Source organism: Cetorhinus maximus, chromosome 4 (assembly GCF_964194155.1).
Source record: "Cetorhinus maximus chromosome 4, sCetMax3.hap1.1, whole genome shotgun sequence".
NCBI lineage: Eukaryota > Metazoa > Chordata > Chondrichthyes > Lamniformes > Cetorhinidae > Cetorhinus > Cetorhinus maximus.
In genome coordinates, this window is record NC_135882.1 from 34032109 (window position 1) to 34055256 (window position 23148).

At 44.1% G+C, this 23148-nt stretch overlaps 1 protein-coding gene across 4 annotated transcripts in view; it reads right to left on the minus strand.

Annotated features, from left to right (window-relative positions):
• The window catches only part of zfpm2a (zinc finger protein, FOG family member 2a), a 975862-nt gene that overhangs the window by 396624 nt on the left and 556090 nt on the right, over positions 1–23148 (minus strand). For 2 of the 4 annotated variants that reach the window (XM_078540070.1, XM_078540068.1), the window contains exon 4: positions 5092–5213. The exons of 1 other annotated variant lie outside the window; for it this stretch is intronic. In XM_078540070.1, coding sequence (XP_078396196.1) covers positions 5092–5213 — 122 coding nt within the window. Of the gene's footprint in view, positions 1–5091; positions 5214–9785; positions 9881–23148 lie in introns of those variants that run through there. One more of the 4 variants, XM_078540071.1, reaches the window with a different exon arrangement.

Here is a 23148-nt window from a genome sequence, read left to right on the forward strand (position 1 = left end):
TCCACTATCTCAATGTCCAGTTGATGTGTAACCATAAGCAGCATAACATGGAGGTCAATGCCTGTATCCAGCAGTCATGATGCCTTCATTCTGCAGAAGTCCACAGTGCCATCTGCATTTGAACCATCAAAACAAACCAGAGGGTTGCTACTAGGTTAGAAGGGTTATATTTTGATGGCATGGTTCATGACTCCAATGTGCAAACCACACACGTGTGAGTAGCAGGCATATAATGAAAGCCATGCTGTCACATGAAACTTGGTGGAGCAGATCACTGGGGTGATTAAACAACGCTTCTGTGACAGAGGAGCCATGTAGTACTTGACAGAGCACATGTCAAGATTTGTGATGGTTTGTTGCAGGTTGCACAACCCTGCCAACATAACCCTTGGCACCAGCTATATAGTGACTGGCTGAGGAGGAGGGGAAGTGAGGTTGGGGATGTGGGGGGAGAGGAAGGGGAGGAGGAAAGGGGGAGACAATCAACACAGCTGTTGTTCGGTCAGAATATCTGTGAGTGACTCATCTGATTGTGAAACACAACCCCAATTCCCCAGTCTCTATTAATTTCCCTCTGTTATTGGGCATCCCAGCACTGACTTGACACTATGCTAAAATATAAGTATGATAAAATAAGCATTCCGAACTAAATTTAGAAATCAAACCCTGTCATATTGCATACAACTGCCAATTAATCATCCTTACACATTTCCTTAGTGCCTTTGTCTGTCCTAGTTCTCTGATGCAATGCTATCCCAGTAGTGCAGCATGGCTAGTAAAAGGCTGCTGATTTTCAATGTAGATGGCCTTGGAGGATGACCTTAGTCAGCTGTGAGCCTAGAAGATTCTGTATTGAATTGCATCATCTTGACATGAGTGGCAGAAGTCTAAGCTGATTGGCTTACAGGCCTGACAGAGTGGCAGTGCTGGAAGGATGAATGTCGTCATCTGAGAGAGGACAGCAGGTCTGAGTGCCACAGAGCCACTACAACTTCCCCAAGGCAGCATTTTAGCAATCCCAGCTCTTTAGGACGACAGATTGCCAGATAGTGATGATACTCATCAAGCCCCTTTGAACTCTGGTATCTACAACGGTGATGGCAGCAGTTTGAATTTGCTTGGCAACGATCTGAACTTGCATGAGAGCAGTCAGATACTGGGTAGCTTCTGTTTGACGGGGAGATGGTGGCATAGTGGTAATATCACTGGACTAGTAATCCAGAGACCCAGGCTAATGCTCTGGGGACATGGGCTCAAAACCCACCATGGCAACTGGTGGAATTTAAATTCAATTAATAAAAAAATCTGAAATACAAAGCTAGTCTCAGTAATGGTGACCATGAAACTCTCAATTGTTGTAAAAACTCATTTGGTTCACTAATGCCTTTCGGGAAGGAAATCTATCATACTTGCCTGATCTGGCCTACATGTGATTCCAGACCCACAGCAATGTGGCTGGCTCTTAACTGCCCTCTGAAATGACCTAGCAAGGCCAGTTCCATGGCAAATAGGGATGGACAACAAATGCTGGCCTTACCAGTGATGCCCACATCCCATGAAAGAATAAAGAATGGAAACAGAGATGTTAGTCATCAGATGCTGCATCAAGTTGGGTCTGCACCAATGGAGTTGGTCATTACTTCCAAACTCTCTGCACAACCCTTTGCCAAGGTGCTGCCAGCCTGCTCCTTGACATTAACCACATGATTTCTGACAGGCCTGCTTGTGCTGCAACCATTCTATAGGTTGCCCACACTGAAGTCCTAATCTGAATCATCTGCAGCAGAATGTGTGTGTGACTTCATCCTCTGGCAAACTGGCACCTATGCTGTCCTAGACCTAGCTGCAGGTCACTCGTGCCTGGTACCTGGTATCTCAACATGTGCAAATTCTGCCTCCAAGCCATCCTCTGAAATATGTGCAGTGTCAATGTCTGAACTGGTGGATGCAATTGTGAGAGCGAGTGTTTCTTCTTCATCACCACTATCTTTCTGCTCTTCTATCTCTTGCTCTTCCACCACTTCCCAGCCACTACCCATCCTTGAGTATCTGAAAGGCGAAAAGCACAAGGGTAGGTTTGTTAAGGGGAAGTGGAAGAAAGCAAAAGGTGCATGTTTACACCATCTGGGGGAACAGGGATTTGAGAAGATGGATTAGGTAAGGATGCCATCATCTTTGATGGTTTGAGTCCCATTGCAGGCCACAACCTCAGTCATAGCTACTTGAATGATGGTAATCATAATCTCATCCATTGGGGTAAAGACTTGCAGCCATGCCTGTCTCCTGCTGGTTAGCTCCTGCTACCTCTGCTTATGCGCCACCTTGTCCTGCGAGAGAGGGGCAAGTGTGTCACTGAATGTGTTTAGGTGATTTGGCTAGATAGCTGGCCATGTGTGCAAGCAATGAGATGTGGTGTGAGACTTGCAGCGGTGCTAAATGTGTGAGGGTGAGGCATGGCTTATGATTGATGGATGATGTTGATAGGCATGTGATTGGAGTGTTATGTACTGAGCAGTGTGTGGGGATATTGCAACTGTCAATTAATTCACTGACCCTGACCACCCATTTGGGGTCATTGAACTTTTGTGGCAATGTATCCAGGTCCTCAGGGCTGGACTTTTGGCATCGACTGTCATGGTTATCTGGCCCCACTAACTTTGCAAAGTTTATCTGGCAGCCTCCTGTTCCCCAGTGGCAAGGTGACATCTCATCTCGTCTCCAACTCCTCCACCAAGACCTCCAGAGCAGTTTTAGAAAATCTTGGAACCTATTCCCTGCCACGTTGTGCCATTATTGAGTGCCCCCATAGTAAAATCACCGATCCAGCCACAATGCACCTCCCCTTTAAGGGCTAGTTTTTAACGGGCTATTTTTAAATCAAGCTAGTCTCTTATGATTATGGATCTCCCTGTTCAGACATTCAGCCACTCAACAGTGCACTTAGCACTGACTGCACACTAGAATCATTTAAATATCAAGTGGCAGGCACTTGCTTAGCAATAACCTGTTCACTGACACTCAGTTTGGGTTCCGCCAGGGCCATTCAGCTCCTGACCTCATTACGGCTTGATTCAAATATGGACAAAAGAGCTGAACTCTAGAGGCGAGGTGAGAGTGACTGCCCTTGACATCAAGGCAGCATTTGACCGAGTGTGGCATCAAGGTGCCCTAGCAAAACTGGGGTCAATGGGAATTGGGGGAAAACTCTCCACTGGTTGGAGTCATACCTGGCACAAGGCAAGATGGTTGTGGAGATGGTTGCGGTTGTTGGAGGTCAATCATCTCAGTTCAAGGACATCGCTGCAGGGATTCTGCAGGGTAGTGTCCTAGGCCCAACCATCTTCAGCTGCTTCATCAATGAGCTTCCTTCCATCATAAGGTCAGAAGCGGGGATGTTTGCTTATGATTGCACAATGTTCAGCACCATTTGTAACTCCTCAGGTACTGAAGCACTTAATGTTCAAATGCAGCATGACCAGGACAATATCCAGGCTTGGGCTGACAAGTGGCAAGTAACATTTGCACCACACAAGTGTCAGGCAATGACCATCACCAACAAGAGAGAATCTAACCATCAACTCTTGACATTCAATGGCATGACCATATGCTAAATCCGCCGCTATCAATATCCTGGGGATTACCATTGACCAGAAACTGAACTGGGCTAGCCATATAAATACATGAGCAGGTCAGCAACTAGGAATCCTGCAGCGAGTAACTCGCCTCCTGACTCCCCAAAGCCTGCCCACCATCTACAAGGCAAAAGTCAGGAATGTGATGGAATACTCCCCAATTGCTTGGATAAGTGCAGCTCTAGCAACAGTCAAGAAGCTTGACAACATCCAGGACAAAGCAGCAGCCATTGGCACCCATCTACAAACATTCACTCCCTCTACCACCAATGCACAGTGGCAGCAGTGTGTACCATGTACAAGATGCACTGTAGGAACTCACCAAGTCTCCTTTTACAGCGCCTTCCAAACCCACAACCACTACCATCTAGAAGGACAAGGGCAGCAGGCACATGGGAACACCTCCACCTGGAAGATCTCCTCCAAGCCACTCACCATCCTGAATTGGAACTATATCGCCATTCCTTCACTGTCGCTGGATCAAAATTCTGGAACTCCCTCCATAACAGCATTGTGGGTGTACCTACGCCACATGGACTGAAGAAGTTCAAGAAGGGAGCTCACCACGACCTTCTCAAGGGCAGTTAGGGATAGGCAATAAATGCTGACCTAGGCAGCCATGCCCACATCCCATGAATGAATAAAAAAATAACAGGCAGCATGAAGTATGCATGTTAGTTGCACTGGAAGCTATGGGCACGGGATAATCCCACATCATGACCCCTGTGGCTGTTTCCGGGCCCAATTTTGAGGGCAATGAATTCACCACAATTAAAATTTTCATCAGATTTATTAAACAATCATGAGGCTCTAAGGATAGTAGTGCCCCTACCACCGTGCTAAATTCAACATACAAAGAGAATGAAGCTGAAACCTTGCTAGTCTGTGCTAATTAATACATTTCACAGAGCAGTTGCTTTGAAGAAATATGGAGTGGGACAGAGCCATTCAGTTTCCTTTTAATCAACAAATTAAAAACTATTCTTAACAATCAACCTCCACATTGTGCAGGGAATTGTTTGAATAAGAAATTTGTCATCTTAAAATTTGTCAGTTTACAATCATTCCATATAAACAGTTCCAGCTAATAACCAGCAAGAACTGTATTTGAACATGGATCTCAATAAAGCAATAGATAAAAGGGATTTTATAAATCCTGACCTCGTCCTCTTGCATGAAAATAACTAGATTAGCCACTACATAGTTAGCTCAGTTGGCTGGATGGCTGGTTTGTGATGCAGAGTCACACTAACAGTATGGGATCAATGCCTGTACCGGCTGAGGTTATACGTGGAGGCCCTGCCTTCTCAACCTTTCCACTTGCCTGAGGCGTGGTGACCCTCAGGTTAAACTCACCACTGGTTGTCTCTCCCTGATGAGACAGCAGCCTATGGTCCTCTGGGACTACAGTGACATTCATTCATTCCATTTCATTCACACAACTGAAAAGGTAACGTACCAAAGAGTTGCTGTCGGTTATTCCTATACTGCCATCAAAAGGCCCCCAGGTTGTACCACCGGGTATTTGTTGTCGGCTGCGAATTCTTCGCTCTCCGTTTTTCTGAAAAATTTCAAGCTCACCTGGAGTGAAAAAGAATGGATTAATACAGCAGGACATATGGTAACCAGTATTATAACTCCAGTCCCTCCACAGATGCTGCCTGACCTGCTGAATACTTCCAATATTTTATGTTTTCAACTTCAGTCTTGCTGAGCATGTTTTCCATTCTCCATTGTTAGACTCGGGGTAACTCTTCTCCTGATCTCAAGTGTAACTTCAGTGGAAACACTGAAAAAATTGTCAATGAGACCTTCTAGAATTTGTTTTTAATCAACCTGGGGGAGAGAAAGGAAGTGCACACATTTCTGTTCCCCCCCCATGAATTGACCTTGGGTATTTTTTTCTCGCAGGATTACAGGTAGGAGGGAATAGTAGGAGAAAAAAATTCTCCTCTTCTCCCACTGGTCCTCTTGCTAATTATCTGAAATTTGTGTCCTCTTGTGACTCACCCTCCTGCTTGGAAACAGTTTCTCCTTATTTGTTCTTTAAAACTCCTTCATAATTTTGAACACATCTGACAAACCTTCCCTTTCTCTGCTCTGAGGGGAACATCATCAGCTTTTCTTGTCTTTCCATGTAACTGATTCTTGGGTACCATTTTAGTAAATCTTGTCTGCACCCTTGCCAATGTCTGGATATTTTTTTAGATTGTGGTGCCCACAACTGAACTCAACACACCAGCTGATGCTTAACCATTGACTTATAAAGATTTAGCATGACTTCCTTGCTTCTGTACTTCATGCTACTTTTTACAGAGCCAAGGATTCCATATGACTTTTTATCCATTTATCCTGCCACCCTCAAATATTTGTATATGTTAAAGTTCAAATCTCGCTTTTCCTGCACTCACTTTAAAATTGTATGCTTTAGTTTATATTGCCTCTTCTTATTGTTCCACCCAAAATATAGCATACTAATTTTCTGTCTGTTTGAATTAATGATGAAAATTTGAGCAGGTTCCTTTACTGACTTGTGCTTTTTTTCACTAGGTTTTCCTGGACTGACTGCACCAGAAATTCTACCGTATAGTGTTATCATAGCCACATCACACTGGTTCATTCCACAACGCATCATTAATGTAGTGCTTTTCTAATAGTCACTCTTGTAGCATTCTGTTTAAAGTATTAGCACATCTAAAGTGAAATGAGGTCAATCATTCTCATCCCACATCCCAATAGCACAAAACTGCTTGCAATATGGCACAAACTATAACTGGGCAGTTCTATTGGGAAAAACCAAAAGAATCAACTGAGGGGGGATGGGTTTCGGTTGGGGGTGGGGTAATGGAATTCTTATGAGACAGAGAGAGGGAGAGGCAAAGAAAGAGAGAGTCTCCATGGAGATTGGGATTGTGATATTACTCGCTGGGCCAGCATAATGAATGCTCCTGACTGCATTTTATATATGTGATGATACACTTGATCTTGAAGTGATTGCTATTGAAAAAATGTGCCATTCCCATGTACTATCAGTAGGGATGAGTGCCAGGAAAGCAGATGCCTTGGATGGATAAATACACATCCCTTTCCTTCCAATCAGCAGGGAAACAGATGCCTACAATAACAGAACCTAGCACAAAATCCTAAGTATAGGGCAGATAACAACATATCCACATGCACTTACATATACACACATATGCACACATCTGTACGCATTCACACACAGACATGCCTGCAAGCATTCACACATGTTTGCATGCACGCATAATACACCTGGACACAAAACCACGCACACATATTCACATGTACAAACACCCATGCAAGCCCACACATGGATATACATGAAGATAGGATTTATATATACTCACAACCTTGTGATTGTGCTTTATAATTGCCAAATTATACTCTCTTGTGGTTTTTACAAAAGCACGATTCTAAAATAATAAGATTGGCCTATGTTAGAGTTAGTCAATATCATTTTGGCAGTGTACTGCTTCTATGCACCATTGCAGGAAGAAATTATAGTAATTGTGGATTTAAGGAATGTAGTGACTGTAGCTTTAAGACTTATTGTGTTGTATAGTGTCACTTGACAATGAGAACGAATCAGCTCTAAGCACGGGGAACCTTAGAGTCGGAGTTCTAGCTGTAGAGCTTGATGGAAGCATGTAGCTGCTGCTGCAGCCTGTAAATAAAGTTTGATGTTTCTAATGAGAAACCTGTCTGAAAAATCAAGTCCATAACAAACTTTATGGGGCGAGGATAAATCGGGTCTGGTGTTGTCCTTCACCCAGCAACTGTGAGAATCTTGTTTAAACAGAAGAAAAGGAAGATATACTCACCAGATATGCCACATTTTGGCAGGATTGACCCCTTTGAACCATCCATAGAGGGCTGGTGTCAATATGTAGAATGCCTCAGGTTCTACTTCCAGGCAAACGAAATAACAGGGGAGGAAAAGAGGAGAGCAATTGTCCTAAGCATTTGCGGGAGTAAAACCTATAATTTAATCTAAAGTTTGATGACCCCGAATGCCCCCAATTCGAAGGCCTTCGGTGAACTGGTAGACCTCATTAAGGGACACTTTCAACTCTAACCCTCAGTCACCATGCAGAGGTTCAGGTTTAATTCGAGGGTTAGAGCCCTGGGGGAGATCATTTCTTCATACGTGGCGAGATTGGAACAACTGACTGAACACCGTGATTTCAGTAGACTCTAAGCGATATGCTTAGGGATTGTTTGGTCTGTGGTGTGCAAGATGATGCCATTCAACGATGATTATTAGCTGAAGTAAACCTTAATTTTAACAAAAGCATTGGAAATAGTGCTCGCAATGGAAAGCACAGAACAGGACACACAGGCTATACAAGGTGCACAAAATAGCACTGTTTTCCAATTGGGGTGGGAACGGACAGCCGAGTGTGGCACAAAAAGCCAGGACTCTGCCGCAAAAAGCCGGACTCTGCCGCGAAGCAGGAAACAGTCCCCACTACCCGAAAATCTAAAATAAAAACAGGAAACAGCTCAGCAGCAAATCTGAAATGAGTTGTTACCGATATGGAAGCAATCATACATCTGAAACTTGCCGTTTTAAAGAGGTGGAGTGCTATTTTTGCCATAAAAGAGGGCATATATTGAAGCATTGTAAAGCAAGATTGAGACAGGCTCCCAGGCAACAAACTAAATTAATCAAAGTGCATAATGTGGAAGAACCAGAAACCACCAATTCTGATATTTACATTTAGCGTAAAAGTAGAACGACAGAGCCAATCACTGTTACTCTGTAGGTAAATAGAAAACCTTTAATGATGGAAGTGGACACCGGTGCTTTAATTGCTGGAGTGGGAGAGCATATGTTTGAATATTTAAACAAGGGTGCTCAACAATTGAATTTGGAGCACACTTCAGCCAAATTGAAAACTTATACTGGTGAAGCTATCCAAGTGAAAGGTATTACCACTGTACCTGTTTATTATAAGCACCGAACAGCACCACTTCCAGTGTTGGTAGTAGAAGGACCAACCTTCTAAGTCATGATTGGTTGAAAGAAATTAAACTAAATTGGTCTGAAATTTTCCACCCACGAGTAGGAGGACTGACAGAGCTGCTAAGAAATATGACAAGGTTTGTCAAGACGAACTGGGGAGAATCAAAGGCCCACAGGCTAAGATCTACGTTGACTGGGAAGCAACTCCTAATTTCTTTAAAGCAAAACCGGTGCCATATCCTCTGAGGGAAAAGGTTGACACCGAGTTGAACCGAATTGAAGAGAATCTGGGGGTCATACAACTGGTTCAACTCTCAGAGTGGGCAGCACCTATAGCCCCTCTTAAAGCCAGATCAGACCATTCGGATCTGTGGGGACTATAAGCTAACAGTAAACAAAGCTGCCAAGTTGGACAAGTACCCTATCCCCAAGATTGAGGATCTCTATGCTAAATTAGCAGGAGAAACAACTTATACTAAACTAGATATGAGTCATACGTATCAGCAGCTGGAACTGGATGATACCTCCAGAGAGTTTGTGACTCACACCCACAAAGGGTTGAAACAATACATGCATCTGCCCTTCGGTGTTTCTTTGACCTGCATGATTTTCCAGAGGAGGATGGAGAGTTTGGAGAGACTACCTCAAGTCATGGTCTACCTGGACGGCGTCCTAATAGCGGGCTTCATGGAAGCTGAACACTTGGCTAATTTGGAGGAAGTCTCGGAACGATTTTTGGAAGCAGAGATGCGCTTAAAAAAAGAAAAGTAAGTGTACCTTTCAGGCAAGTAAAGCCACTTATTTGGGCCACCAGGTGGATATCCAAGGGTTACACAAGGTAGAAGAAAAAGTTAAAGCTATTTAGGACAAAAACAAAAATACCTGGAAAAACTCAGCAGGTCTGGCAGCATCTGCGGGAAGCTATTAAGGAAGCGCCTTCACCTAAAAACATCTTTGAACTCAAGTCATTCATAGGTATGGTTAATTATTATGGTCAATTCCTATCCAACTTATCAACGGTCCTAGCCCCTCTACTCATTATTAAAGAAAAACCAGCGTTGAGTTTGGAAGTCACTTCAAGAAGAAGCCTTCACGAAAGTTAAACAACTCTTGCACTCTTCAAACTTGTTAGTACACTACAACTTGACAAAGTAACTGGTACTAACCCGCAATGCGTCCTACTATGGTTTGGGAACAGTACAGTCGCACAAGATGGACAATGCTTCAGAAAGGCTGATAGGCTACGTGTCCAGGACCTATTCCACGGCAAAAAAAGGGTATTCGCAAATTGAGAAAGAAGGATTATCGATTATTTTTGGAGTCAAAAAAGTCCATCAATACATATAGGGCTGACACTTTATGATAGTGTCTTACCACAAACCGCTCTTGGGTCTGTTCAGTGAAGAAAAAGCTATCCCTCCCATAGCTTCTGCACGATTTCAAAAATGGGCTCTAATTTTATCCTCATGTGAATACACTTTTGTGCACAGGTCAGGAATGCATATAGCCAATGCTGGTGCCCTAAGTCACCTTCCTTTGCAGAAGAGCAATGAACATGACCCAATTCAGGTTGGGCTTTATTAGCGATGAATTTCCTGGTTTCCTCATCAGTCTGCACAAGGCAGATAAGGAACTGGATGAATCATGATCCAGTCCTGTCGAGAGTGAGAGACCAAGTGTTGAAAGGATGGTCCCTGGAACCAGTCCCTGATGAATTGAAGCCATTCTTCACTTGAAGGAATGAATTGAGCAATCATGATGGTATCCTGTTATGGGCAGCTCTGTGCCTCAGGGAGATTTCTACGCCGTTCCGCACGCATGCGCGAAAGAGTGCAGGCCCCGACGCACAGGGAGCGGACAGCACTTCCAGGTGCGCGTTACACTGGGCGGGCCTTAATTGGCCCACCCACTTAAAATGGCGGCGCACAGCCGATCGACTACACGCCTGCCTGCGCCCGCTCCCGTTCAACCCGCCCCCCCAACGGGGAGAAAATTCTCCCCAATGAGTATTTGACAAATACAAAATCGATCCCATCAACATTTCATTGTATTGTGATGGCTCCTCCTCCCATACACAAATATTTTGGCTGTCTGAAACTCTCGGGGTGTGAGATGCAGCACTGCAGAATGCTTGCTGGCCGGACATACACATTATTTGGAAAAGGACTTTGGGCTGGTAACAGGTAGGCAGCCATACTTGTTATGTGCTTTTAAAATGTAACAGCAGAAACTGTTCTGGAGCAGATACCATTAGAAAGACCGTCTGACAAGCAATTGAGCCAGCTAGAAGATAACTACACAGCCGAGGTGATTAACAACTATACTTTGAAAGTGGCAGAAGGAGTCTCCTCCTCAACCTGTTCCAACTTGAAGTACACCTGAGAGCTAACCTTTAGGCAATTCAATTACAAAAGCCTTGCAGCTAACTGAGAATCCTCTACTTTTACAAAACTTCCATTCCAGCTAAAGCATCAATTCATCCAAGAAACTACAGGCCTGTTACAAAAGAGATTATAATCATATAGTTTTTATCTTCACCTGTATCTAATCTTTGTGCGCCTGATAGTGTGTATGGGCAGAATTTCCCCCTGTTGGTGGGGGATGTTCAGGAGCGGGTGTGTGAAGGCGCGCCTCCAATCAGCGCCCCCCCCGCCATTTTATGTAGGTGGGCTATGCGCTCCCTGTGTGGACGGTGGGGGGGAATTCCCTGAGCTGAGAGTGTAATCTTTTGCACACATGGCGCACTCATTTCCCTGAGGCTAAGTGCTGCCTCAGGGAGATCGGCTCCACATTAAAAAATGTTAAAAATAGAAAAAAAACATTCCCCTGACATGTCCCCTCATGTGACACTGTCACATGAGTTGGGACATGTCCATCACTTTTAGTTACGCTTTTATTAAAAATTAAAAAACCCACATGAAACCTCATCCTGCCCGCGGATGAGGTTTCATGCTTTTTCTTAAGCCCGTCAGGCACCCGGCCTGCCCACCAACCTTAAGGTTGGATGGGCAAGTCCATTTATAACGTTAAGTATTTTGTCAATGGCCTTAACTGCACAGCTGATTCGGCTGAGCCCCTGCCGACCTGAAAATCAAAATGAGGCGGGGTGACGTCAGGAGTTCCGTCTGACATCATCCCGCATCATTTTACGCGTCAGCTAGCGGGCCCCAACCAGGAAATCCTGGCCTATGTGTCCTGTTTTTAAACCTCGGGGCAAGTGTGTGATAATAATTAATCTTCTTTATTTTTAAATTAAATTTAAATAAAAGCTTGCCGCTAGAATCGTTTAAATAGGGATAAATCACTCTGAGTGTAAGAAAACACACTAACTTCACACATAAAAATAGTTTGATCACAGACAACAATAAAACACATATATCCTGTCTGTTAGAATGCTAAATGGTAAAATTTTAAAGGAGGTGCAAGAATAAAGAAACCTGGGGGTGTTTGTGCACAAATCTTTGAAGGTGGCAGGACAGACTTAACAAAGCAGTTAATAAAGCATCCTGAGCTTTATAAATAGGTGCGTAGAGTACAAGAGCCAGGAAGTTATGCTAAACTTATATAAAAAGTAGATTGGCCCCAGATGCAATATTGGGTCCAATTCTGGGCATCACACTTTGGGAAAGATGTGAAAGCTCTGGAGAGGGTACAGAAGAGGTCTACTGGAAGATCCTAGGAAGCGCGGATCATAATTGTGTATAGACTGGAGAAACTGGGATTGTTCTCTTTCGAACAGAGAAAGATAAGAGGAGATTTGATAGGGGCCTTTAAAATCATGAAGGATTTATAAAGAGTAAATAAAAATAAGCTACTTCCAATGACTAAAGAGTCGATAACTAGGTGGCACAGAATTAAGTTGACGGAGAAAAAAATTGCAGGAATATGGGAAAAGGCAGGAAGACTAACAGGGTTGCTCTTTGAAAGAGCCAGCTTAGACTTGATGGCCTGAATGACCACTTTCTCTGCTGCATTTTTTTTTGATGCTATGATTTCTGTTGTGAAAGAAAGGTGCTCAAGCATTGGTCCTTGCTGAATTACTCCCTAAAGTCCCTCAATGTACCAAGGCTTCAGCAGCGAGCTCTTTCCCCTACCCATCCTCCTTCTCCTCTTAACTGTCCTGCTCTGCATGGCATCACTTTCTTCTCCCAGTCATGCTCAATTACAAGAGGAAACACGACCAGGCCACCCATGTCTGGAAGCAACCTTCTCAACATAAGCTTTTAAATCAACAAAAAAGTACTTCCGTACAAATCACACTACACTCTGGTGATTATTCAAGTTTTAGTCAATTATTAGAAAACTCCAAAAAATATGTTTAATTGCACCAACAGTCGGAGTAAATAATCCAGCAGCCAACCTGTAGGTAGAGTCCATGGTTCTTTTTTAAATAGAGCAGGTGGGGTGGGGGTGGAACCCTTCATAACATCCAATATTGTGTTCAGCTACACAAGGTTAATACAGGGCACAGGTTGGATTGTGGAGTTAGAAACTTGCAGCGTTGGTGTCAAATCAGCATTACACACTGATTGATGTCACAACCTAAATGCTCTGCATGTGCTGGTGGTTATTATGTTTGCACTGCAAACCCCTTTACCAAGATGGCAATCAGTGTAATTTTGAACGTTAAGTGTGCTGTGTAGCACCTAGAAAATGGGGGCTATAGAGCCCAATTCCTCCCCTCATGTGTGTAAGCAGACACACATTGACGCACACTTGCACACACAGCTGAATCCAGATGTGTATTCACTTATACAGACACATTCTTGTAGCTACATACACTTACACATTCATCTACTCATACACATGTTCATTCACATGCTTAATGGTTTAGATTTTCACCGAGTTGGTGTGACAAGGCAGCCCTTTAAAAATGGTGGGCAGGTCCTGATTCCAGGATTCCCGATTCCATTGTGGGGGCAGAAGTAGAAGTTGAATGGAAACTGTAAATAGTACAAGTTTAACAGTTTGTGGGAAGAGTGAACTTGAGGGGAGATGTAGAGTAATGGGTTAACTCTAATCATAGCTACTGAGCATGTACATAAGGAGCTTTGTCACAGTGTTGTCACTCACTGAAGGGAGAGGACTGAGAAGCATCTTGGAGAATAGCTCCAGTGATGTTTTGGTCTTACTTAACCTTTGTAAATAGTTAGTTTGTAAATAAATGTGTTTTCAACAAAAGATAAAGAACAAAGAAAAGTACAGCGCAGGAACAGGCCCTTCGGCCCTCCAAGCCTGCGCCGATCATATTGCCCGTCAACTAAAACATTTTGCACTTCCGGGGTCCGTATCCCTCTATTCCCATCCTATTCATGTATTTGTCAAGCTGCCTCTTAAACACCACTATCATACCTGCTTCCACCACCTCCTCTGGCAGCGAATTCCAGACACTCACTACCCTCTGCGTAAAAAACTTGCCCCGCACATCTCCTCTATAGTTTTCTCCTCTCACCTTAAATCTATGTCCCCTAGTAATTGACTCTTCCACCCTGGGAAAAAGCTTCTGACTATCTACTCTGTCCATGCCACTCATAATTTTGTAAACTTCTATCAAGTCACCCCTCAATCTCCGTCGCTCTAGTGAGAACAATCTGAGTTTCTCCAACCTTTCCTCCAACCATTGCCTCCAGCAAGATTCCTTCTAGAGTAAGAAGTTAACAAATTTCAAGATAAAACCACAATAACAGACCACCAACCCCCATGTGGCCCTTCTGATTTTTGGGAGTGCCTTTAAAGGTTGCGGGCTGGTCCCTATCAAAAGCTCGCATCCGGCACCCCCGACCTGGCTGGCTCCATTGCAGAGATAGGCCCGTCCTACTCCTCTGCAATTTTCATGTAGTTGGACCAGGTTTTTAAAGGGTCATGGTTCACAGCCCCTCAGAGCAGTTGTGAACACTGGTGTGCGTGAGGCGACCTTTTAAAAGGCAAGTTCAAAAGGTCTTCTTCATGCCCCCATGCCAAGCTCTGCCCTTCCACTTTCCCATGGCCCCTCATGCCCCCATGCCACGTTTTGGCACTTCCATGCCCATTGACCCATACACTGTCTAGAACCAATGATCCCTGTAATGACAGAAGGATATGTAAAAAAAATGAAAAAAACATATAAAGCTTTCTCCTATGTTGAAAGAAAAGTCATTTCACTAGCTAATAGAAGTGTCAATCATCCAGATGCTTCAAAGTATCAATAACATAAACGCAAACCCTTTAACCCACTTAATGTTGTGTAAACAAACATTGTGAAATTGACAGCAGAGATCAGGGAGCAAGAGCTGTCAATCAAACAATGTTTTCTCTGTGGCGCTGGCATTTCAACAAGACCCACAGACATCTGGGCTCTCAGTCAATCATACAAAACGAGGCTTGGCTGAGAGCCCAGATATCCATTAAGGTCAATGGGCATGGAAGTGCCATAGCTTGGCATGGAGGGGCATGAGAGGCCATATGGGGGTGGCTGGTCTGTTATTGCGGTTTTATCTCGAAATTCGTTAACTTCTTACTCTAGAAGGAATCTTGCTGGAGGCAATGGTTTTTTGTTGAAAACACATTTATTTACAAACTAACTATTTACAAAGGTTAAGTAAGGCCAAGGCATCGCTGGTGCTATTCTCTAAGGTGCTTCTCAGTCCTGTTCCTTCAGTGAGTGACAACACTGTGACAAAGCTCCTTATACACATGCTCAGTAGGTATGATTAAAGTTAACCCATTATTCTATATCTCCCCCCAGGTTCACTCTTCCCACAAACTGTTAACCTTGTACTACAGTTTCCATCCAACTCCTACTTCTTCCCCCAGAATCCCCCCGCCCCATGTCACTTTCACCAAAGGCGTCAATCCCCAACAGTTCTTGGCTCTCTTGCAGGACATGTAAGATGTACATGTTCCCTTATCATCCCCTTGGCAGGCAAAAACATTGGTTGAGCGGGATAGCAGCTTCTCATGACAGCTGGCTCCTGGGCTGTGACACTTACGATGACTTGAATGTAAAGGCAGTGAAGACCAATCATGGAAAACTGATTCAAGAGAGAACTCTCCAGAACTTGAATGATCCCCTGAAAAGGAAGACAACAGGCTGAAATTCTCCCTCTCAGATGTATTGTGCACTGGGGAAAGGTGAAAACACAGGCTGGGCAAAATGAAGCACTTTGAGCTGCTATGAAGAACTTTTCAGCTGTATCATTTACTGTTGCTATGATGACAAGAGAAGTATTCAATATGTGAGTGAGGAATGAATCTGATAGGCCTAAAGAAGAACGAAGAACATTCTGAAGGCGTTGCTGGAGACGAGGAAAGGATGGCTTCAGTACTACACTAAGGGTAGGAATTTCTCTTTCTCTTGCTTCAGCGTCAGGCTGCTCCCCTGCATATAATGATGGGTGAGATTTTCCGGCATTGCCCGCCGCCAGGATCATCCAGTCCTGCCGAAAGTCAATGGCCCTTTGGCTGGGCCACCGAATCTCCCACGATGGGTTCCACCATGACGGGGCCAGAAAATCCCTACAGAAAGTAGGTTTGCACCATCATCAACGATGGAACAAACTTCAGGATCGGGATCTATAGGAAATTTCCACGTAGTACTCTGGGCCTGCAGACTTACTTGAAAGTTCAACATCAGCATCAGGTGTTTGTACTCCAAGAATCTCAGTAGTAATAGGAAAGGCCACCAGTGTCAGTACTTGTTCAATAGTTGCTCTGTCGTCAACTCTTTCGTCAGATGCTGTAGCTATTTGTTTAGATGCAGTATGGCATTTTTACACTGCTGTACTGCAATATGTTCACTTTCCTTTGTTCCACCATTTCTAATGTGTAAATCCCTGTCCGTGGCTTAGTAGTACTGTGTGACTTCAGATAGCTGGGTTTGTAGATCAGCCTTCTCTTTTAGGTAGTTAGACTTCTCCAACTCATGCTTAATTTTAATATTTTCAATATTGATGCACAACTTTAAGTTTTTCTAAGGTACTCTTCAGCTGTAGAAGCCCTGTAGTTTGGACCTCTGCTTCTTTACTGAAAGAAAGCTTAAGTGCTTCCATGGTTTGCTGATGCGATCCAAGTGAGGGTTCTATCTTACAACTGTATGGATTAATAACCTTAATAACCTGGAATAAGCAGAGAAATTCACCTCTTTATTACCTTCAACAAAATGGTAATTCTCCCCAAAAGAGTCAACAAAGACTTCAAGGTAATTGGCAGTGGAGTCAAAGAATGCAGTCTAGGACCTCTTCTTCGAACAGGTCATCTGCCTCTGCGACAGGTTTATTCACTTGCATTATTTTCTGAACGTGCAAATTAAAGTCTATAATATTGTCTTGTGGGTGGTCACCGTCATTCATGGTGCATCCTGTTCCCGCTTCTTCTAGATTGTCCCCAAGGAGAATTGAAAAACCTGTAATATCCTCCTGTGGTCCTTGGAGTTGAATAAAGGATGGTTGCAGTCTCACTTTATTCAGCCATGAAACTCTGTCAGATAACATTGAGTCACCAGCTCCTGTACCTAGCTTGAATTTGGTCAGGTGCCCATTTACATCAATGTCAGCCCTCCAATACTGGTTTTTATTTTCCTTTACTTCTCCTAGGAAGATGACTTCCTGGTTGTTAAAGTCTTGAATTTCTTGAATGGAGGTTCCTTCAGTAGATTTCTCCTTCCGTGTGGTAAAAACATATTTCCTGGAATGGCAGTCCACTTTAAAATGCCTTAAATTGCCACAGCCATGGCACTGCGCAATTCAGGCAGGGCATTCTTCTTGCCTGTGGACCTTCTTCTCACCACAGTGAGGACATTGGAAAGTGGCAGTGGGCACCTTTTCAGGTGCTGAAAAAGGCACCTGGTTTTTCCCTGGTTGCTGCCTTGATATACTTTTGATTTTACAACCCAAAAATTAAACAACTTCATTGGGCTGTAGTTGGGAAATTTCCATCGCATTTCTGACAAAAGCCTTATTCTGCCTTGGCTCTTTGGACTGTCTGGTCAGTTGTACAGCTTTGCTTAAAATTAAGTCTTCCTGAGATTGTAAGAAGTCAGAGAGATTCTCATGTAAAACACCAACGCCTATTCTATCTCTGATCGGGTCGTCTTTTATTGTTCCATACTCTCAATTTCTGGCTAGGTAGTATTATTCATTGACGAATGAGTCAATCCTTTCACCCTGTTTTTGACTGCACTGATTAAATTTTGCCCCCTCAATGACACTGAGTCAAAGTCTCCGATGACATCTTTGTAGGAGGCTGTCTCTTTGTTCACTGCATGTCAGGCCAGCACACATTGTTATACACGCTGTTGGGAGCATAGGAGACAAAGTGCTAACTTGATCTTTGTTCCTTTTACTTGCAAGACCTGAGGCATTGTGGTGCCAGGTAAAACATCTTCGCCAATTTTGCCATTGCTCAGCCTGTCTGAGGCCCTCTATATTTTGAGATGATTCTGATTGGGGCAAAGTAGTAGCTATTTCTTATCCTGATTTAAAGTTGTCTTTTCCCACACTGCTGTCTTGCCAGCCATTGGGCTGCCCTTGTTATTTCGTCGTCTCCAATGTGGTTGCTGGGATGGCCTTGAAGTCCTTCATCCGCTCAGATGCACTGTTACTAGACTTCACTTTAGGCTTTTAATGCCATTTTCTACTATTTCTCTGTGGGTGTAGTCACAGTTACCATGTGTTATCATGGGATCTTGGGATTCGTTAGCTTCTTACTCTAGAAAGAATCTTGCTGGAGGCAATGGTCTTTTGTTGAAAACACATTTATTCACATATTATTTACAAAAGTTAAGTACATCCAAGACATCCCTGGAGCTACTCTCTAAGATGCTTCTCAGTCCTCTTCCTTCAGTGAGTGACATCATTGTGACATAGTTCCTTAGGCATGTGTTCAGTGGTTATTATTAGAGTTAACCCTTTACTTTACAGGTGGAAGGGCAGAGCCTGGCATAAGGGGCATGAAGGACCATGTGGGGTGGGTGGAAGGGCAGAGCTTGGCATGAGGGGCCATGGGGGGGGTGGGGGGCATGAGATGACTTGGTTGGGTCATGGGGAGTGTTTGGAGAGTGAGAGGGTGTGAGGGGTAAGTGCTGGAGGGCCTTTGTGATTTTATTTTAATTGGGACAAAGTCCTACAGCCTGCCTAAGCATCGGCAGCCGCTGTGGCTGCCTCCAAACTTTTTGCTGGGTTGATTCCAGCCTGCATCCGCACCCCCAGCAATGAAAATCCCACCTTTGTAATCACTTTCTCGTGTGGCGGTCGGGCTGAGCTGGGAATTTTCCTGATACCCACTACCCACCTCGAGGATCAAAATCCAGGCCAATATCACCCATTTCATCAACACCTGTTATGTGCCAGCAACAAGTACTTGAAAAGAGGAGAATTCCAGCATTTTGGAACATAGAATGCAATAGAATGAGCTCCTCACTTGACATTCATATTTTCATCCTCATATCGACAATATGATCCATCTTTTGTTACTGCTATTTCTTTCAAACCACCTAAGTGCATTTTCATTTTAGGTTAACAAGCAAGTGAAAGTCAATTGTGAACTAGACCAGTGAACCCTAAGGGGATGATTTCAGCAAAATGACATGGCCTTTCACATTGTGTATCTGCCATTACTATGAAGGAAGTATAAATAAGTTGGTGTTAGTTGGAATTGAAGCAATATCCTTCCCCAGCTGTGATTCTGGCCTGACCAGATTCGAATTGACAGTAAAGGAATAAAGAAATAGTTGAGAAATGTTTCAAAAATTCATATTGTGAGTCTCAGTTTATTGCAGTTCCAATTGTTTTGTTTGTACCTGCTTTTAATAATTAAATCCTCAAGCTGAAAATTCATCCTGTATAACAACAACTTGTATCTGTATAGTAGCTTTTCATTAGTAACTGTCCCAAAGCATATCAGAGCATTGAAAGTAACCTATCACTGATAGAGACAAAGATAGGGGAAGGGTTAAGGGACATTACATTAGCATGATCAAAAACAGAGATTTCGAGGAGGCCTTTGAAGTAGGAGAGATATCAACCTGTAGGGATTTAGGGAAAGAGTTTAATGGTTCAGGCATTAAATCATTTTTGTGCTAATGCTCAAAGCATTACGGCAATTGAAAACAACATGTAAGCACTTAATGCCAAGTTCAACACTCTCTTGGTGTGATACTGAGCCATACAAACTAGGAAGGTGCAAAGTTCAATCACTGGTATGAGTCAAGTGATATGAAGTAAGATTGCAACAGGAAGCCTATAATCGGACTCAACATCCCTTAACTAGGGAGGAACTTGACTGTTCTCCTTTTCCAAGTGTACATGTATGGATGTCATATAAGAACAGGATTGGGATCAGTAGTGACATATGGCCAGGAATTTCCTGGAGCTGTTCCTGTTCTGTTATAGTAACCTCGTTGGATGGGTGGTGGAAAGCGTTTACACACATAAACCTGATTTCTGCTGTATTTCCAGTGACAGAGATGGAGTAAGTCCAAGGAAAGTCTCAATCCTAGTCAAAAGCCTATCTTGGATCATATGTACAGTAGAATTACTTCCAACATTAAATAACTCATTTACAACATGAGTCACTGCGTGGCCAAATGTCTTATTTCTAAGATTGAACAAATGGACAAGAATGGACAAATACTATTTTTATTAGGTAAAACACAGGGCATGGTACACTGAATGCAAGGAGTCTTCAGCCCATTTCAAAACTTGGCACTGAACAAAGTTTGGTCTGCAGGTACAGGGTTGGGTGCGGTTTTTCTACAAATAATAGCCTGGTGTATTCTTGAGTTGGTATAAGTGATATGTTTGTGTGCTGTATGAGGGATTTTTAGTTATTCATTCATGGGATGTGGGTGTCGCTGGCTAGGCTGATATTTATTGTACATCCCTAATTATCCTTGAGAAGAAGGTGGTGGTGAGCTGCCTTCTTGAATTGCAACTGTCTATGTGGTATAGGTACATCCACAGTGCTGTTAGGCAGGGAGTTCCAGGATTTTGGCCCAGCAACAGTGAAGGAACAGTGATATACTTCCAAGTCAGGGTGGTGTGTGGCTTGGAGGGGAACTTCCAGGTGGTAGTGATCCCATGTGTCTGTTGCCCTTGTCCTTCTAGATGGTAGTGGTCATGGGTTTGGAAGGTGTTGTCTACGGAGCCTTGGGAAGATCCTGCAGTACATCTTGTAGGCGGTACACACTGCTGCCATTGTACATCAGGGGCGGAGGGAGTGAATGTTTGTGGAAGGGGTGCCAATCAAACGGGCTGCTTTGTCCTGGATGGTGTCAGGCTTCTTGAGTGTTGTTGGAGCTGCACTCATCCAGGCAAGTGGAGAGTATTCCATCACACTCCTGACTTGTGCCTTGTAGATAGTGGACAGGCTTTGGGAGTCAGGAGGTGAGTTGTTCACCGTAGGATCCCTAGCCTCTGACCTGCTCTTGTAGCCACAGTATTTAGATAGCTAGTTCAGCTCAGTTTCCAGTCAATGGTAACCCTAGGATGTTGATAGTGAGGGATTCAGCGATGGTAATGCCATTGATTGTCAAGGGGCGATGATTAGATTCTCTCTTGTTGGAGATGGTCATTGCCTGGCACTTGTGTGGCATGAATGTTTCCTGCCACTTGTCAGCCCAAGCCTGGATGTTGTCCAGGTGTTTCTGCATTTGGACATGGACTGCTTCAGTATTTGAGGTGTCGCAAATCGTGTTGAACATCATGCAATCATCAGAGAACATTCCAACTTCTGACCTTATGATGGAAGGTCATTGATGAAGCAGCTAAAGATGGTTGGGCCTAGGACACTACCCTGAGGAACTCTTGCAGTGATGTCCTGGAAGTGAGGTGATTGCCCTCCAACAACCACAATCATCTTCCTTTGTGTTAGGTATGACTCCAACCAGTGGAGAGTTTTCACCCTGATTTTCATTTATTCCACTGTTGCTAGGGCTCCTTGATGCCACATTCGGTCAAATGCTGCTTTGATGTCAAGGGCAGTTACTCTCACCTCATCTCTGGGGTTTAGCTCTTTTGTCCATGTTTAAACCAGGTAATGAGTTCAGGAACTGAGTGGCCCTGGCAGAACCCAAACTGAGCATCAGTGAGTAGGTTATTGCTAAGCAAGTGCCGCTTGATAGCGCTATTGATAACCCCTTCCATCACGTTACTGATGATCGAGAGTAGACTGATGGGGCAGTAATTGGCCGGGTTGGATTTGTCCAGCTTTTTGTGTGTAGTACATACCTGGGCAATTTTCCACATTGCCGGGTAGATGCCAGTGTTTTAGATATACTGGAACAGCTTGGCCAGGGGTGTCGCAAGTTTTAGAGCACAAGTCTTCAGTACTATTGCAGGAATATTGTCAGGGCCCATAGCCTTTGCCTTCAGCCATTTCTTGATATTATGTGGAGAGAATTGAATTGGCTGAAGACTGGCATCTGTAATGCTGGGGATCTCCGAAGGAGGCCGAGATGGATCATCCATTTGGTTTTTCTCGCTGAAGACTGTTGCAAATGCTCAGCTTTGTCTTTTGCACTCATGTGCTGGGCTCCTCCAGCATTGAGGATGGGGATATTTGTGGAGCCTCCTTCTCCAGAGAGCGGTTTAATTGTCCACCACCTTACACGACTAGATGTGGCAGGGCTGCAAAGTTTAGATCTGATCCGCTGGTTGTGGAATCGCTTAGCTCTGTCTATCACTTGGTGTTTGGCATGCAAATCATCCTGTGTTGTAGCTTGACCAGGTTGACACATCATTTTTAAGTATGGCTGATGCTGCTCCTGGCATGCCTTCCTGCACTCTTCATTGAGCTAGGTTGATCCCTGGCTTGTTGGTAATGGTAGAGTGGGTGTTATGCTGGGCCATGAGGTTACAGATTGTGGCTGAGTACAATTCTACAGCTGCTGAGGACCCACAGTGCCTCATGGTTGCCCAGTCTTGAGCTCCTAGATCTGTTCGAAATATATCTTATTTAGTACGTTGGTAGTGCCACACAATACGATGGAGGGTATTCTCAATGTGTAGATGGGACTTCGTCTATTCAAGGACTGTGCAGTGGTCACTCCTACCAATACTGTCATGGACAGATGCATCTGCAGCAGGCAGATTGGTGAGGATGAGGTTAAGTATGTATTTCCCTCCTGCTGGTTCCCTCACCAGCTGTTGCAAACTCAGTCCAGCAGCTAAGGACTTGGCCAGCTCGGTCTGTACTTGTGCTACCGAGCCACTCTTGGTGAAGGACATTAAAGTCCTCACCCAGAGGACATTAATGACCCATCACCAAGAGTACATTCTGCACCCTGCCACCATCAGTGCTTCCTCCAAGCAGTGTTCAACATGGAGGAGTACTGATTCCTCAGCTGAGGGAGGACGGTACATGGTAATCAGCAGGAGGTTTCCTTGCTCATGTTTGGCCTGGTGCCATGACACTTCATAGGGTCTGAAATTGATGCTGGGGACTCCCAGGGCAACTCCCTCTTGACTGTATACCACCGTGCGGCCATCTCTGCTGGGTCTGTCCTGCCTTTGGGACAGGGCATACCCAGTGATGGAGGTGGTGGAGTCTGGGCAA